Source organism: Taeniopygia guttata, chromosome 3, assembly GCF_048771995.1.
Source record: "Taeniopygia guttata chromosome 3, bTaeGut7.mat, whole genome shotgun sequence".
Taxonomy (NCBI): domain Eukaryota; kingdom Metazoa; phylum Chordata; class Aves; order Passeriformes; family Estrildidae; genus Taeniopygia; species Taeniopygia guttata.
The window spans coordinates 21,613,385-21,631,980 of NC_133027.1; the positions used below are offsets into that span (position 1 = coordinate 21,613,385).

The window sequence follows — 18,596 nt, forward strand, 5'->3', positions numbered from 1 at the left end:
TTTCTCTTCCCTCCTTGCCTTTACCTCCCTCTGCCACCACTTCAGTTTTGCCCTTTGACCACTATAAATCAGCGTGTCACTGACACTGGCAATGGGGTGGGAGCAGTGACAGCAATGACCTAAGCTTTGCACACATTGTACTGTTTGTTTGCAGTGCCATTGTACCAGTCCTGTTTCTGGCTTTCCTCTGGCTCAGACTCTAGATGTGCTCTGAAAACATCCCTTATTAATAAAAACTCAGTGAGAAGTGGTTTTTCTACCCAACATAAAATTCAACTGCTTTGTGTTCTGTGATAACTTTAAATGCCAGCTGACTCAAAGGTGGTTTTTAGAACTCTCCTTCTGTGGGAAAACTCTGTGTTGCTCAGGCTTAGTGTGTGAAGGACTTGCCTCTCTTACCTTTGTCTAATGCATTGGTGCCAGAGGGAGACTGATGGCAGCTGACAAGCTGAGGGACAGTTGCTGCTGCACCCATTTTTATTTCCTTTTCATTATCTGCAAGGCTGTTCTGGGACAGGGCAAAGGTGGTTTGCTCAGGACTCTCATAATACACTCTCTTTCTCTCTGCTTTCCAGAAGGAAGAAATGCAATAGCTCCCTCTTCTTTAAATACTGTAAGAGTGTATCCATAAATATAAGAGCTAATTCCAAGAAATACAAATGTAAGTTTTCCAAATCATAAAATCATATTTTAAATTAAAATGCATTTAGGTTTTAAAAGATGTGACCTAAATAGATTTAAAATATCACTTAACTGTGCAGCTGCTATACTGACGTACCTTAGTAAAGGGAGACAGAATTTTGTTGCTTGCAATGTTTTCTGACCCTGGGAAGACTCTTCTTCTCCTTGAATGTTGTTGTCATCACCCAGGATTCTCAGGAACAAGTATTTCACATATCTGGAAAGTCAGCTGGAAATTGTTGTTGCAATTTTTCATGAGAAAATTTTGTGACATGCACTTCACGATAAATCAAAACTCACATCTACTTTTGTCAGTGAGATGAGGATGAAACTGCCTGAAAAATGAAAATATTCCATCAAAAATCTTTCAGGCATGCATTTAAAACCATGGACATTTTAAGAGAAAGGAAAATATATTGATTTTTTAAAATGTTTTAAACCTTTTTTTCCATCAAACCCAGTATTTTAAAATTGGTTTTGTATATCAACTCTAAACACAAAGCTATTGTCCACTGAGAAAAACTATATAATGTTGCAGGGTGTGAATCAACAGCTTTGATAAATAAATGAATTGCAGTTGTTTAATAAGACCCCTCTAATTGATACTTGTGTGTGTTCATTTTTCTTATTATTTCAAATTGATGCAAACAATTTATTTTTTGCAAGTTCTTAAAGTTTATACAAGAAACTAGAATTTGGAACAAACAAAAAATAAAATGCACTGGGAAATGTGAATATGTGCTATTACATTATTCAGTGACATAGAATTCCAAGGAAAATGTTGAAGGAAATAAATTAAGGCAGATTTGTCAATATGGGAATTAGACCTTAGTACGTCATTACTAAATTCATTATGCCTATCAGCTTATTGTTCAGAATAATTGTCAGAAGACATCAACCTTCTGTAGATGCTCAGCATCCCGTGAAGTTTTCAATACATGATGGTATTAACTACACTCTTACACATCTATGTATGAATCACTATAACATGAAAGAGTTCCCTAGTAATTACCTATGCTTAAACTTTTATTATTTTCTCTCAGTTTTCAAGAATATTGATTTTAGGTAAGTTGTGATGTGAACCAGCTCTACTTGTAAACCTGTAAAAGAAAAAAATGTTATTTCTCAAAGAATTGCACCCATTCTACATATCAGCAAGAATTTCACTCTAAGTGATCTCAAGGTATGTTACAAATTTCAGTCATGATTCAGGCAACCACCATATCTAGGATTCTTGCTGTGAACAGGCAGCTGTATGTGTTATAGATCTTCTGGAGTTCAGACCTTCAGAAACAAAGATTATGTAAAATTAAGGGGAAAACCAGCAGTAGAACCATGTTGGTTAGAGAGTATTTCTGGTTTGTGTGTTTCTAAGAAGGTCTTCACTGAAGGGCTAGCCCAAACTCTGACTCCTCTGAGAAGGGTTGATCATAACCTTTCTCCTGACACAGTGAGAACCTTGCTGGTAGCAAAGCGGTGTATCCTTAAACTTCATAATGAGGACAGGGAGGCTCGTCTCTTCCTTTCTAAAATTGCTTGCTACAATTTAGTGATTGTAAAGATGAAGTATGAACCAATCACCAAAAAAGCATTCTAGTATTCCCCCAGAAATAATGAAAAAACTAAAACCAAACCAAACCAGTAAAAAATATGCATGAAAAAGACATGCAGATATAAACTGGCTTTTGTTTCCTGTATTAGAACAAAAGTTACCTGTAATTCAGTTGTTACAGTGCATCTCACATGAGATCATGAGTTAAAGTTGAACTGCCCTAGGTGATTATCTGTGACTTACAAGTCTAATTTTCGGGAGTTTACATTACAGCTAATGGCTCTGTCCTGCCTGTTCAGAAGTGCCAGCCCCCGATGGGAATTCTGCCCTGTGTTTCTGAAGGGCAAAGATTTGCGACACGCAGTTCAGGCTGATGCCATTCCACTGCACTTTACACTTCACGCGTGCACAGCCAAGCACAGCAGCGGGCCAGGGACAAACGTGTTCCTGCGGCAGCCGCTGCCCCGGGAAGGGCAGGATGCCGCCGGAACAGCTGGGGGCACAGCTGGGGGCACAGCTGGGGGCACAGCTGGGGGCACAGCTGTGCTGCCCGCCCGGCGTGCCCAGACTCTGCTCTGCCGCTGTGCTCTGGAAGCCCGTCCCGTCCTTTCCCGATCATTCCAAGTTTTCCTGCTGGAGCGCAGCGCCCGGCACGGCCAGCCACTGAAACTCGGGGGGGAACGCACCGCGTCAGGAGCGGGGCAAGGTGGTGCCTCCCGAAGGGGAAGATGCGCTGGGGTCTGCCGGGTCAGGCTCCCAGGCAGCGGCAGCCCGGGAGAGGAGGTTTGTGAGCGGAGCAAACCCTCCGGGTGCCCCCGCGTCGCGGCAGGCGCCCCGCGCCCACCGCAGCGCCGTGCCCCGGAGCCCCGCAGCCCCAGCGCCGCGGGAGGCGGCGGGGCCGGGCCGCTGCCCCCCGGGGCGGCTCCTGCCTCCCTCCCTCCCTGTCCTGCCTCCCTCCCTCCCTTCCTGCCGGCCGGGATTGGCTGTGCCTGCCGCCGGCGGGCGGGACACGCGGCGCCCCGACGGTGCGGGGAGCGCGGCCCTCGGAGCGCGGAGGCGCCGCCTGCGCGCCCGACCTGTCCTACACCGCGATTTTCCTTTTTTCCCTTTTTAAATTTTTTTTTTATTTTTAATTTTCTTATCGCACTTCCCTCTCGGGACTGGAAGCAGGATCAGCGTCCCTGAAATTGCTATGCCAGCTGAACTCTCCCGGGCCGTGGGAATGCACGCCATCTCCGACCTGCACTCCTCCCTCCCCCTGCGGCTCCTCAACAAGGGGCCCGAGTACCTCCGCCGGCATCTGGAGGCCGGCAAGCCGGGCAGGAAAAGTGCCGTGGAGAGGCTGGCCGCCGATAAGGCCAAGTACGTGAAGAGCCAGCAGGTCATCGGCACCAGGCAGGATCCCGTCATCGCGCTCAGCTCAGCCTCGGAGAGCAGCAGCGAGACCTGCTCCGTGGAGAGCAGGGCGGCGAGCCGGGCCCCAGGCAGAGGGCCGGGCGCGGAGCCCCTGGAGCCGGGCAAGGCGGTGAGCTCCTGCCGGGCCCCCCTGCAGCACGGCCCCCCCATCGCCAGGCGCAGCACCAAGAGGCAGATGCGGCCGGATTCCCTGGTGATCTACCGTCAGAAATGTGAGCTCGGCAGAGGTCAGAGCCAGGACAGCTCTCGGGGGAACTTGGTGAGGAGGATCTTCAATGGGTCCGTAAAGGAGAAGCAGTTGGCTTCCCCTGCGTTGCCCAGAGTCATGGAGGACATCGCAGCCACCGAGAGCAGTGAGCCTCTCTCAGCAAAAGATGGTGACCATGAGCCAAACGACCATGGAGCGGTGCAGACTATCCTTGTGAGCACTGAAGGGGCAGGGGTATGTACAAAAGAGCATGAGAAACCCTCAAAACTGAGTACACCTCCTGAAGAGGTCAAGGAGGTGAAGAGGAGAGGTCTCCATCGCTCCCAGTCAGACATCAGCTCTCGCTACTCCAAGTCATTCGCTGACTTTGAAACATTTTTCAAGTACTGTGGCCTGGAGCAGGAGGTCATTGAGGATCTCGGGAGAGAGAACTTCTCCGTGGTGTCTGACAATGTCTCCTTCAAGATCCGCAGCATCAGCGTGGCGACATCGGAGAGTGAGTTCACGAGGCACAGCGGGGACGAGGGGCTGCTGGAGGATGAACTCACCGAGCAGGTCCCCAGCAGCACCTCTGTGATTGAGCGCAACGCTCGGATAATCAAATGGTTGTACACGTGTAAGAAAGCCACGGAGACCAATAAGGTGATCCAGGAACTGGCGTGATGGCTTCATTCAGCATGCGTTGGAGCCTGGTGAACTCAAGGTGTGTGCAAAGCCTCGCCCTGACAAATTTTCTCTTTCTTTTTTAGAGCGCAGTTAACTTCTCATGGTTTATATTAGTGTTTTCAGGAAGGGCTAAAGGAAAATGTATTTTGTTTGCCACATGTTCCAGGTATGGCTTTTTTGGAAAGCAGGTATCTGTGTTATTACAAGAACCAAAATACAAACAAGTAAATGTTTGCAGCTTGCCTGGTTTAGATCAGACCTGCCACAGGAAATTAGAGTCAGTGTCTGTGAAGGATGCCTGCACTTGGTAGATTCCTGATTTGCAAATATCTTATTTCTTCTAATTTCTGCTATATTAAATGCTAGGAAGAAGTCTTAGAAGTGTGTTCAGCCTTTAGTTACAGTTATTTGGATAACAGACTGATGAGTCTACTACTAATTAGGAGTACACTGTACTTATACTGTACTGCTGAAGCTATTACTCATCAGGAGTGCACTGTATTTACACTCCATTGCTACAGTTTTCTCCTTCACTCTCTCTCCTCCTCCTTACACATAGGCACCCCCAAGTATCAGACAAGCAAAACTGAACCAGTGCCCTGCTATCAATCTTATTTCCTCCATGGCTTTCTGTTGGGACCCTAAAAGTTTGTTCCAGGCGACCTCATAGCATTTCACAGAGTTTGGATTTTCCTCTGCAGTGGGTTTTGCTGTGTGGTTTTGTGCTGGTAGCTGGGAATGGCTTGTGTGGTTTGCCTTGGTCAGAGGGGTGCTCCAGTGTTTTAAGCTAAAGATAATTAACACAAAAGTGTGGATCTAGGCTTAGAAATCAATTACTTCACAGACAGAAGCATAACAAATTTAGCTCTGGTAAAAGCCAATGTCCTGGTTTAATAAAAGTGATGTTTATTTTGTGTATGATCTCCTGAAAAAGAATTATATTCATGGAGCCTGTGGTATTGATAATCTACGAGATGAGAGTTTTTCTTCCAGTACATAAAGCCCCTAGGATAACTACCGCATCTTACCATGAGGTATTTAAAAATTTCATGAGTAGATCTTGATATGAAGGATTACATGTATATTTTCTGACAGTTCATAATTGGTGCATGAGAAGAACATCATTTGGTGTAGATACAACTGTTGATAGAGCATGTGGGCCCTACAGATGTGGAGAAGTGTAGTGCTAGAGCCTCATTCCTATGTGGATGCGAGGCTGTCACTCTAAATTCCTTTAATCCATGTAAGGCAAAAATCCATTTACTTGAAACTGATTTTAATTATGTGAAATGTAGTTCATCTTTAGAATTAGAATTTTTCTCAAAAGTCTGTTTTCTTCCTGCAAGAGGAGGAAGACAGGGAGAGAGCCATTATACAAAAACTTTTCAAGGCTGTGCTGATAAGAATATTCTCAGGTATCTGGTTCACAACTTAAAAGAAGTGTTGTTATGTAACAAATCCTTTCCCAAATAATTTTAGAGAGAAGAAAGAGCTCTTCCAAACTAATCATTTATCCTTCCTCATCCTTCTGTGATAAAAGGTCAGGGAGATACGCAAAACAAAATGAGGAAGGTGATGGTTTTGTGAAGCTCCTTGCAGCTGCCAGCCTTGCTAAACAAGGGGATGGGAGGCAGGTTCTGGCAAGCATTGAAACACACAAGAAAAAACAAATAAAAGCCTGTTTGCTCCAGAATGCCCCTGATGGGAGTAAGGTCCAGGTTGTCACCACAGAGCTGGCTCCAGAGGGAGCAGCTGGTCCTTTCCCACCCATTTGCAGGGTGCCAAGTGTGTCCAGTGCTGCAGCTGAGGCAGGAGATGCTGGTGGGCACCCCTGGGAGCATGCAGTCTGCAGAGAGGTGCTGCACCAGGGCACAGGCAAGGGTGGGACGGTGGGAAGTGCAAGGAGCTGAACCAGTGTAACCTCACATGAGCTTGGTCAATGGCTCTTTATTTTTACCATATAAGAGAAACTTGTAGTACACAGGCTGACAAGGTGGCGAAAAGATCTCAATGAAAAAAGCGTCAAGTTTATTCAAGTGATCCTATGTTCATTCTGCAATAACTTGAATTACTCTGGTAGCAATTCCTTTGGCACCAAAATTTTTGACAGCCTAGGAAAGACTAATTCAGAGGGTCCTTATTTATAAACCTAATTTAAGAATATTAGGGCTAACTCTCAACTGTTGGATCTCATCTGTCAGGTAGTTTCTGAAAACTGAGAACGTACTTATCATTTGGGCCACAGAAGAGGGAAGTTCAGAAAGGTCAGCTAAAAATACCTGTACACTGCACCCAGAATAAAGGACAAGGGTCGTCAAGCATTACCATAAGTTAAATACTACATTTACTGGACAGAATTTAAGGAGAGAGTTGTTTATCATCACATGATTGCAAGATGAATCTTGTAGTTCTGGTCTAAATTTTTATTCAGTTCTACACTTTGACAATACAGTATCAAGTCAGATATCTGTATGTTTTCACAATATCCAAGTATTTGGCTCTGTTTAGCTTGCTTATTAAAGGGCAGTGGATGGCTATTCTTTACTGGGGAGCAATGCACTCTTTCTGGTGTTGCCAGGCACACCCTTAGAAGTTCCTGGTTTCCTACAGAGGCTTGAAAATTGTTGCATCTTCTTTGGACAATGAGGCAGAAACCTCATTTCTGAAATCCCAACATTCGTTACGTATAAAGCATCTTTCAAGAACTGCAGAGCTTTTATGGGCCAGTGATCATTCCATTCATATTTTATGTTCTCTGTTTAATTTTTCATGAGCTCTCTGGGACCTGGTGGAGCACCATGTAAATAAAAGAGCTGGTTGAAGGATCAGGTTCTTTAATATGTTTCATCAGAGAGATGATTGCAGAGTGCAGGTTGTGAGCTTCAGAAAACTGAGGTCCTTAGCAAGATGGTCATTGCTGTTTCTTGGTAGAAAGCTTCCTGGATTGACCTCTGCAGTTCAGTTCCTCTCACTGTCAGTTCTGCTTGATTCTAGGAAGAGGGTTCACTCTGCATCCTCCTTCCTGAGCTGAATCAACATTATTCAGCTTTGAGTTTCTCATCATTCTTAAGTGGGTGGGCATTATTTGCATGGAAAATTCCAGGGAGGGCAATTTACTATGTTGGCAGTAGCCACAGGCAGCTGAATAAAGGCTTTAGAGTAGCGCCTTAAGCTTGTCTGATATGATAAATAATAAATAACACTTCTTCTTCTTTCTTCAGAATTGTTGACTTGGAAGTTGAACAAAACCGGACGCAGGAAGAAACTGTTCCCTCATCTGGCGTATGTGTACTTTGTCCAAGTTTAGTATTTTGTTATTGCCTCCTACCTTCACCCCCAACCCCTGGAAGCCTCACTCTTGTAAAGCCCAAGCATGTCCAAGACTGCAGTGAAAAGTGGAGATTGTGAACTGTGCCCCCCAGCAAGACAGCAGGAATCAAAAGCCCCTGGAAAATTGAAGTGTGGCAGCAGCTGCCATCTGCAGTAATATTCAACATCAGCTCACTGCCTCAGGATGTCATTTCAGGCTGTGAGAGGAGGTCTGTTTTGTGCACCCTTCTCCTTCCAGCAATGAATTTGTCAACAGGGATGGGGGGGAGAAAGTGGAAACAAAGTGGCAATGACCTCTGGGTCAGGTGTTCCCTTGCAGATAGACTCCACCTGGATGTCCAAAGGCTCTGCCTTACCAGGGCTGTTTGATCAGAGCTCATCCTGACATCATTCACCATCATTTGCTTGGCTGGTGAAGACTAAATGAGGCAGCCTTATCTGAGATACTTGACAAACATGGGAGCTAAATCCTTGCCAAACCTCTCTTTCTCTGAGAGCATGCAAGCTGAATTAGCGTACCTTGTATCCATCTAGTTTGCTCTTGCTAGCTTGTCACACAGCGTGCTGGGCCATTGGGAAAGAATAGCACCAAATACTTCAGCTGCATGGTTCCAGGAAACAGGTACTGAGGGAGGTTTTGCATTGTTTCTGCCTTGCAGAATGGTACAGTTTGTTTGCAGTGTGTGCCAGAGACTGACATGTCAAACATTGCAAGGTTTGGCAGTCATGGTGTAACACCTTTAGCTTTAGGCAGTGAGTGAGCAAGATGTTACAGAATGGCATTAGGGAACTGTGCCAGGCCGTGCCAAGCCACACTTCCCCAGTGTGGGTCTGCAGCAGGGCTGTGCAAGGTGGCATCGCTGCGCTGCAAGGCAAGAAGACATGCTAGGGCACAGCCAGGCCAGGGAATGTCCTGATGACATCCAGTGTAGACAGCTCTTCACTCAATGTCAGCAGTAAAATGCTTCATTTGGGCTGCCTGAGCTAAACTTATTTTAAAGGTGATATTTGTATCATTAGTGTAGGGAATGAGGCCTCTGCAGTAACTCATGGCTATGCCTCAAACACCCCAATCTGTCATTGCTTGCTAGAAAATCAAAGCATTTCTATATGGACATTGCAAACCACAAAACAATTAAAAAAAAAAAAAAAAGCCAAAGCCACTTTCATTTGCAGTGATATCCATCTGTGAAAGCTGCCTGACTGGCACAATGTTGACGTCAGCTGTCGGTCCTGCAGAGGTTAAAGCTTACTTTGTGGTATCATGGTCGTGGAAGAGTTTCCCTTGAAGAGCTCATCGACATCAGCTAAATATTATATGAGTTGCACTTCCATGGGTTTAAATGTGCTTGTCAGTCCTTGGATTGTTAGTTCTCAATTACAGCACCAGTTGGGAAATACAACGTTTTGTGTTTCTAGTGTTGGGTACTAAGGCCTACATGTCTGAAGTTCTTAAGATAACTAGATAACGATTCCAGATAAAATAATTGTTGAACTTTTCAGCTGGGAGAAAACTAAGTAGTTTGTGTGAGCTCCTTCAAACTTAGAGAGAAGGTAGCATACGTTGATATTTTCTTACATAATGAAATCTCCATATATATTTGTTACATTATTATAAAAGAATGATTCTCAGAAGATTTCAAGATGCTGCTAATATGGTAAGATTTATACACTGAAGGTGCTGGTTTTAAAGGATCACAGTCTAGGTTTATTAGTCAGGAACATAATCTGATGTATCTGTTCTGTTCATGCTCCCATCAAGATGCTGTACCACATATATATTTATATATCAGAGCTAAGGAATGCTTTTCTTCAAAAACATGAATGACTGCAGATAGCTTGGAGTGCAGGAAAAATCTTTTGAGTTACAGTCCAGTGCCCTGCCACAGGAGAAGAGAATTAATTTGTTCTGTTTCCAAGGAAAATTTCTGTTTCATTTTCAGACTTCTATTTGTTGTTCCTCTGTCAGTGGAGCAGCTTTCAAAAGTTAAGATGAAATATGTATTACTCATGAGTTTTCAATATTAGGAAGGAATATGTTTAATTTGCTTGAAAATACTGAACATCAGCCTTTCTGAAAATTGATGAGGATTTTTTTTCAAAGGTGAGTGAAATCAGAACTGGACCCATTCTGAATACTTTTTTGTCCCTCTTTTTGTCTTTGTGGATAGTTCAGTAGGATTCAGGTGACTTTCCACACTGATGTGGCAAAATTTCTTTTGCCTTGTTCAAACTCTATAGGAATCCCAAGCACTCCCATTTATTTCAGAGGTGATGTGGACCTGTTTAAGATCTTTGCCTGATAAGCTGTAGATTCCCTTTATTTACTAATACCTTCTGGGGAAGCTAATAATTTAAATTTCCTGTCTGTCAGAACAAAAATAGATGACAACCTTCTTTCCCCATGCATTTTGGGAATGACTAATTCAGTGCTTTCTCCAAATGAGAGCTCTGATGTTCATTCCACTCCTGTTACTGTTACATGTAAAAGGTTTTCCTTTCTTCTGCTGGGTCTTTCAGTCATATCCTTCAAAACGAGAAGAACTTGCTAATGTTAGCCACTACCTATCTTGTTCTCAAAAAAAAAAATTTTTTTTTTTTGTTTTTTTACTATTTGATTATAAAAGATATCATTTAGGATGTGTGGAGTTTTCCAGATTTGCTGTTAAACTGTGGAAAAGTTGCAGTTTGAACAGAAGCTTTAGCAATGGAGCTGGTTTTCCAGTTGTCTGGGGAGCCTAAAACAGCAGTTTGATGACAAAGGCTAGTCATGAATTGTATTATTTTGTTTGACTAGAACTATGTAAACAAAATAGTCAAATGGGATGCAAGTGTACAGAACAAATTGCTGTTTACACCCAAGCGTTCGTGATTCTCCACTGCTGTGACACGGGGCAATGTCCACAGCTGTGGCATAACAGGAGAAAGGTACAAAGTCTGGGGTTTATGGTCTGGAATATGGAGATAAGACTGAAATATCTGCAATATATTGTAAATATTACTGTACAGAAATCTATAAGAAATACAGATTTTTATATATATATATATATATAACTTTTCTAAGGGGTATAAGTCTACACGTTTTATGAAATTGGCCAAGCATTACATTGGTGGGGATCAAGCAGAAACTTTCTTCTGGAGCAGGTTGTCCTGCCATTGCATCCTATGAAGTTTCTTGCATCTGCTTTTGAACCCTTTGAAATGGAATACTTGTCGGATCTGATACAGATGTTTCACCATTGTTATGCTTATATTTCTGTGAAAAAACCTGCATGCTGTTTAATGCATACAAATAAAACTACCACTCTGAGAGGTAAAGTTTGCTTTTTTAAAGTACACTTTTATTTTGCTGTCTCCAATAAAGCGCTATTATTTTAAAGCTGGAATCGCATTAGGGAATTAATTTCTCTGTGAGTGAGGCTGATACTTGACTAGGATCTCAAGATGCAATGTATCCCTGAGCCATGCCCAGTCCCCTGGCTGAGAGCTTAGGCAGGGAATCTCACAAGGAGGTGGCACAATAACTAGTAGCTCTCAATATCATTAAATTTGAATTATATGAGGCTAAGGCTGTTCTACAATATTCTAATACTTTTTATTTCAGAATATGCCTGAAAAGATAGAGTTTATTTCTGAAGGGTACTATTTTTTTCCAAATTTAGTATTCTTTTTGGTCTTGCGCACTCTCAAATGCTATGATGTGCTGCAGGCAATACCACACTCATTTCAGCCAGTGTCCAAAGTGGGAGGGAGTTTGAAGTTCTGCTTGGAAAAATATATTATCTCCAGAATTTTATAAAAAACTGTTGTTTGACTATTCTTTCCATAGAAAGAATTCAGTATATTATGCTAAATCTCTGTTTATTTATTTTGTGTAGAAAGCAGCAGAAATAATGGTTGCATACAGTGAGATTTTACCAGAAACCAATGCATTCCAGTTTCATGTTTATCATTTCGGTATGGTCTAATCTGCTTAGACTCAAGTGTTTCACCAGTCAACATTTGAAGGCAACTTGAGGTAGAGCTAAAGGATGCTTGCTGTGCAGATTGAGGTCTTCCACAAAAACTGAAGAGCAACTTTATTATCGCTGACCTGTAACCTTCCTCTCACAAATCCCATGTGACCTATGTCAGTGCAAGGTAAGAATCAAGTCTGGGAAGGGTGAAATACATACATCCTCCTTTCTATGGAGGTTAATCTCCCATAGCAAACCTTTGTTTGTCTTGCTGCCTTAGAGAGGACAGAACCATTGTAGTCTGAGAATGACCTTGGGCTACAGCCCAGCTTAGCATCTAGGAACATTGCTCTTAAGTAATTTTTCAGATAACACCTGTATCCCATATTTTATGAAGTCCAGTTTTTGGATTTCTTCTAGGAAGTCAGATATGGCAAGCTCCTGCTCTCGGACTGTCTGGTCCTTTAAAAGTCACAGGTTACTCATCCACTGCTTTGCTTCTGATTCATTTCTGAGTAGTAAATAGATGTTGGAAAGAGCCCAGAAAAAAAATCTTTTCAGATGTTTTGTAGATGTTGAAGCATTCTGAACACAAAAAAGTGCAAAAGTACTTACTATCTCCAAGAGCTTTGCCAAAGAAGGGCTATGCTATGTCAACAGCAGGTAAATAAACAAATGCAGGACTTGGCTTTAGTCTGCAAAGAGATGCCTTCAAATGTTGGAGACATTTTGTGGTTGTGCTGTATTTATCCTGGCTTTATCCTCTGGTAGTGAACAGGGACTATGTCAATTCACTTAAGTATAATGTTGTAGAGAGAGGTGGTAGATACCCCATCCTTGGGTATAAAATGAACTTAGAAAGCACTACTCAGCTCATTTGCAGGCAATGATGTAAAAGTCTGTCAAGGTCACCATGACAAAAGGTGTTGAGAATTTTGGTCAATTATACTTGCCAATAAAATTTATGATATAGCAGAAAAACAAAGAGTATCATAGAAAAAAACCCCTTCCAGATTGAAGTCAGCTACCTGTATCCTTCTCCAGAAATCAATCTAGTTACTGAAAGAACACAAAATCCTGTAAAATTAGCTTGTACCAGGACTTGAGTTGCCTCAGCATTTATGATTAAAAATATCCAAGAGCTGTGATTGCCTGGGTTTCAAAGTTTGCCTCAATCATCAAGAGTTCAACAGGTGTACCAATTTTTATGTTTTTTTCATAGGCAGTAACAGGAATCAGAGGGTAGCAATCATCAACACAAAATGGCATGATTATTGGTCGGTTATTGATTGGCATTAGAGCACTGAAGCAACAAGCACCAAGATGTGGAGTCACGCACAGAGGCAGGCACAGCTGAGCACACAAAGGGGAGTGCTGCTTCTATTCTTCCTTTTAGCCCAACCTCTTCTTGCATCACTGTTTTTCTCTTTGGTGACCAGGAAGTCTTAACCACTTCCGCAGTTACTCATCGCTCTGAGTTGCTCATCTTACGCCCTCTCTGACTGTCCCTTTCCGTGTTTACATTTCCAGTGAACTCATTCATGTGCCAATGATTACGCATGGCACTGTTCTATTTGTCCTTGTTCCTGTAATCTTTTTTTTTTCTGAATAATGCTTGCAGTTAGGTTTTACAACCTTCCACTCAGTGTTTCTGGTTTTGCCCTAAGGAAGCTAAGAACTAATCATGCAAAAAGTCAAGAAATGAATGTGCTCTCTAGTTAAGCAGAAGAGACTACAAGATCTGAGACCAACTCTCTAGTCTTTTTTCATCAATATAGCTCTTCCTGCATAGCTTAGCAATAATTTCCTCATTGTTTTCTTCTTTGATACCTTCTTTGTAAAATCGTCTTTCGCTTGGTTCATGTCTTCTAGACGATGTTTTTCAGAACTGTGGTGACACTTTGTCCTCAAAGAGCTCTGAGCACAGCTATTGCAAAATCAAATCCCAAATCACAAGTCTTTTCATGGTGTACTATAGTTTAAACCTTCTAGGAAGTTTGGTGGGGCCAAATAAGAACATTAGGACAGTGAAAGGCAATTGATTAAGCTTTGCTGTAGCAGGACTGAGAAAGAAAGACTGAATCAGTTCTGTGTGGAACCCAGGACAGCAGGATATCTCTTGAGATTGTTGGAAAGATGCAATTTGCCACTAATATATTGGGAATACATCTTCACTCAACATTTATTTCCTGCAGGAAAGTAAATTTAAGAAGAACTTTGCAAGAGTCACCCAGCATCAAACAGAAATGTAGTCTATTGGGTTCACCTGCAAACACAAGTGAGATGCCTCTCCAGGCATCTGTTGGGTTTAAGAAGAGCATCTGCAGAGCTGCCTCCATCTGCTCTGACACCAATGAGAACAGGATTCAATCATAAAAAAGGATTAAATTCCTTGATGACAATTACTATAAAGAGGCTGAAAATTGTGTAACTTCGGAGAACAGGCCTTCAATGTAACATTCCAAAACAGAATAATAGTCTGGAAGCTCAAATTTTCCTAAATTTTCTGATTTTTAGATTGTATAATTTTATTACCCTACAGCTGGTAGAAAGACCATCTTATTCTTGCAGAGTTTGAGACATTCATAGGTCATCCTACATTGCTCCAAAACAATTTCAGACACAAAGTGGTAGGATGAAAAGAGGACTTCTCTGCCCACTGATCATAGAATCATAGAATATGCTGAGTTGGAAGGGACCCACTAGGATCAACAAATCAAACTCTTGGCCCAACACAGGACAATCCCAAGAATAACACCATGTGCCTGAGAGTCTTATCATGCACTATCCAAGAGGACAATTTTCTCCCATGTACACTTTGTCTGAAATCCCCGTCTACCTATGCTTGATCTCAAACTGTCACTAATAAATTCCCCTGATCTTCAAATATTCACAACATAAATCAGTGTGGTTTGTATTATGTTAACATCTTGCTTACCTGAAGACTAAGAAAAATATTAACAACAGTCCTCATGTGTAAAATGTTTGTACAGAAGCAGGAGTACATAAAAAAATCCTGTCTGCTAATTACATCTCATTACATAGGGATAATCTGGAGGATTTTTTACAGTAAAAATTAATATCATGCAATAAAAAATCATGACCTGCAAAATGCAGGGAAACAGGGAAAGCTGATTTGGAGGAATGCTTCACTCCCAAAGTTACATAATTTGATGTATTTTTGTCTGGCGTCAGAGTACCCTAAGAAAAGCATTTACCTAGCTAATGGTTCAGCAGAGCTGGCAAGATTTAGGAAGGTTGCAGTAAATTGCAAAAGAGATGTTTTGTCACAGAATAGAACTCAGATTCTGCCTGCAGTTGGGAGGCATGGGAAACTGTTGTTTTAATTAGGAGTATGGATTTTAATCTATTTGCATTACTTTAACTGTAAAATAAAATTGATTCAACTGGAAAGATTTGAAGCTCTGAAACACTTAGCTGAGATGTGGCTATGGAATGGGATCTGGCTATCAAGTGCTGTGGAGCCAGTTACCCTCCACCAGCTGCCAGTGCAGCCTCCCAGGTGTGCTGAGGTGCACGAGAGCCGACCCTGGCCACCTCCAGCCCCCTTTGCTGCTGCAGCACATTCGGCATCTTCTCGAGTTTTTGTCCACCAGGCAGGAGCTGATTGAGGAGTGGGGACTGCTGGGAAGGAGGCCTGCTATGAAGGTGGTTGACCTGGACTCTAGAAGTGCTCCCCAGGGATCATCCTCTCAGCTATAGCTGTTCCAGCTTCAGGGCCCCTTGCCTACTGTGTAAATAGAATATGTACCAGTAAGTTAGAGAACAGGATTTCTTTTCATCTAAATTAATGCTCTACCACTTCAAAAAGTTCTATATTTGTCTCTCTAAATAAATATCTAAAATAGATTTCCAGATTAACTGGAAATACTTATTTCCAGTTTAAGCCCAGTTTAAAATTATTTTTCTCATTCCTAAATTAAAACAAACCCTGACCAAACATTCCTGTATTTGTTCTTTGTTGATTTTACTCAACATTCTTCTACAGAGATATCTTTTCAAGGTATATATAGGTATATTTCTTTTGAAATAAAAACTTTTCGTAGTTCTATAAGCACAGTTATGATCCAGATCGAAACCATCCAAACATTTAGGACTCTTCAGGTACTGAATGTGAACAAGAAACAGAAGGACACCGATTTTACACTTTACATTTTGCCACAAGCCTGGTTTTCATCCAGATTCGCAGTTCAGTGGTGGAGGCAGGAGAGTCACGAGGAACATATGGTCTGTAGCATGTCTGGTCATGGATAAGTGCTGTGCTTTGTTGTAGATGTATACATGTAGCATGATAACGCCCTGGGAATGGCTGCAAAGCATAAACATTGCCCAGTACAAATATTTCCAGTATCAAGGACCCTCCAATGTCCATTTTCTGCAGCCTTCCCAGCCTTTCTTAGTGATTCTATTTGTTGTGACAAACCTTAAAGACACAGCAGGAGACACAACGATGTTTTCTGCAGAGTCAGGATCACACCTTTGCCACTATCATCAAGGATGAAATGTAAAGCAAAGACAACAAATTCAATCCAGGCAGGAAGTAAACGTGGGTGGATCTGAGCGAAATCAAATGGGATGGTGCAATGGAAACACAAAATAGTCGATCATCAACAGATGTGTTTCATAGGAAGAATTGTGCCACATAGAAGTATGAGAAAAGCCAGTGTAGCTTAAAAAGGAGGTGAAAATGAAATCGCTTCAAGGAGGAGTCTTAAGACATGAGGAATAAAGTGAACTAGAAATCTCCCAGACTCTAGAAAGAAAAGGTAGCTGTGATGATGGTATCTTCCATTACGTGGTGGAGGCAAGAAAAATTCATCAGGAATAAAGTGAAAGATATGTCAACTGTTTGACTCCCTTATTAATAATTGGTTGAATCCACTATGCTGTTTGCATCTGGTGAGCTTCTAAGGTAAAAGTAAGCTGATGTGAGAATCATTTTAATGAAGTCATAGATTTTGACTTTATAAAATGTTCTGCTTTTCAGGCTTAAGGTTCTCACAGTATTTAATTGAGTAATAATCAATTACTGGTAGTAATTACAGCTAGAAAAAGCCACATGATACTGCAGCCAAGAAGAGGGAGCTGGGTCATAGCTTGAGCTGTTTGAAATGGAGTAATGTTTCAAAAGAACTCACAACCTTTCCAAATCATAATTCTCTTTATCAAAAGTATCTCAGAGCCAGTTTTGCAAGCAGATGCTGGTACTAAGGGTTCAGGCACATGACTCAGCTCTGGCAGCCGAACCTGCCAGCACTTGTCCTGTGAGCTGCTGTGACTGTCCAGGTGTGCGCTTCTGGCCGGCTCCAAATGGGAGGTGATGCAGCCTGTGGGTATTTTACAGCTGAGGCTGTTGCTCTGTTCTAAGGGCAGGCTAACAAACAGTGCTCAGCAGCCCAGTACATCTCACCTGACTGCCTACCCCAGCAGGCCTCTCTGCAGCCACTGAGTCGTCCTCTCTTCAGATAGACCTGGAATGAATCACTTCTGCAGCCACCTGCAGTTCACTGCTGGCTGCTGGTGAGAATGGTGACTGATTTAGGCTAGGCTACTAGCCTTTGGCCAGTAAAACTTAGACAAGAGCAATCCCACCCTAATCTGGTGTTCATAAACTGTACCATTGTGGAAGTGTTTGTCTGAAATCATAAAGCCTACTGAGATTTTTAGAGAGGGCCTGCCACTTTTTTGTTGTTGTTGTTTTGGGTTTTTTGTTTTTGTTTTTTTTTGGTGTTTTTTTTTTTTTTTGTTCTTTATTGAGGTAAAATATTTTGGTTACCGTTTCTGACAATCCCCAGCCAGGTGTGGCTGGAACAAGCTTCAGCTTGGTAAACCCCAAATTTGTCAAAACTGAGGGGCCCTGGAAGTAATGCTGCAGAGCCAACATGGTCATTGGCAGAAAGTCCCAATAGGGTAAAGAATGTTGGGTGCCTCCAGACTAGGCAGGCTCAGCAAATGTGACAGCACAGTGGTACCCTAACATCTAGAGGAAGTGTAAGAGTTGTCCTTACTTATCTAAGAATAGGCAAGTTAGTTAAGGTTAAACTCAATGTCTGGCGTATTAATTTCTGTGAAGTGTGGCTGTCTAGAACAATTGTCTACTCCCTTAAATCTCATTTTTGGAAGGCTATTTCAATCTCACAACCAGTGGTGCCAACTGACACATGCTGAGATTTGGTTTATGCTTATGATAGAGAGCAACACCTAAGGCAAATCTGAAAAATCAAGGGGTGTGCTGTTCCAGAAAAGAGTTGTGTCTTTAGCCAAAAAATTAAGCAGTTGCTGGAAAGGCAGGGAAAACAAAGGCAAGGATTGATACAACTGTCTTTGTTTTATTTTCAGAATGAAAGTGGAAAGAGCAGTTTTTCAAAACCATAGCAAATGTGCTGAAAATCAGTGGAGGAAGGAGATGTGAGTCATTAGTGTACATAAATCTAGATATCTAAATGGTAAGGCTGATCAAAAAAGTTCCAACAAAAGTATTTTCCTAATGGAAATTGTCTTTAATGGAGTTCATGTTTTTCACAGAAGTATTGAATGAATATCCTCCCCCCTCCACCCCCCACAAAAGCTAAAATTTTCGGCACCAAAAAAATTAGAAATCTCTGAAAATGAATATATTTTTGCCAGGAAGAACAGGCTAATTCAAAGCAAAACATCACGTACATAGTAGAGGAAGCTGTATGCTCAGAGCATCTGGTGTATTCAAAAATCAGCTCATTTTGGGTGCTGGGTTCTTTTTGGTCCTGAGGCAGATAATGGAAAATTT

The 18,596-nt window shown here is 42.1% G+C and overlaps 1 protein-coding gene across 1 annotated transcript; it reads left to right on the forward strand.

Annotated features, from left to right (window-relative positions):
* Positions 1-3,215: 3,215 nt before the first annotated feature.
* On the forward strand, positions 3,216-11,239 carry FAM110C (family with sequence similarity 110 member C). The gene is made up of 2 exons (XM_030270125.4): positions 3,216-4,560; positions 7,745-11,239. Exon 1 carries the CDS (start codon positions 3,426-3,428, stop codon positions 4,518-4,520), a length of 1,095 nt encoding a protein of 364 aa, XP_030125985.4. The 5' UTR covers positions 3,216-3,425; the 3' UTR covers positions 4,521-4,560; positions 7,745-11,239.
* The last annotated feature ends 7,357 nt before the right edge of the window (positions 11,240-18,596 follow it).

Excerpts from the sequence above, each read along its gene's own strand:
- FAM110C (XM_030270125.4), top strand. The coding sequence starts at position 3,426 with ATGCCAGCTGAACTCTCCCGGGCCGTGGGAATGCACGCCATCTCCGAC.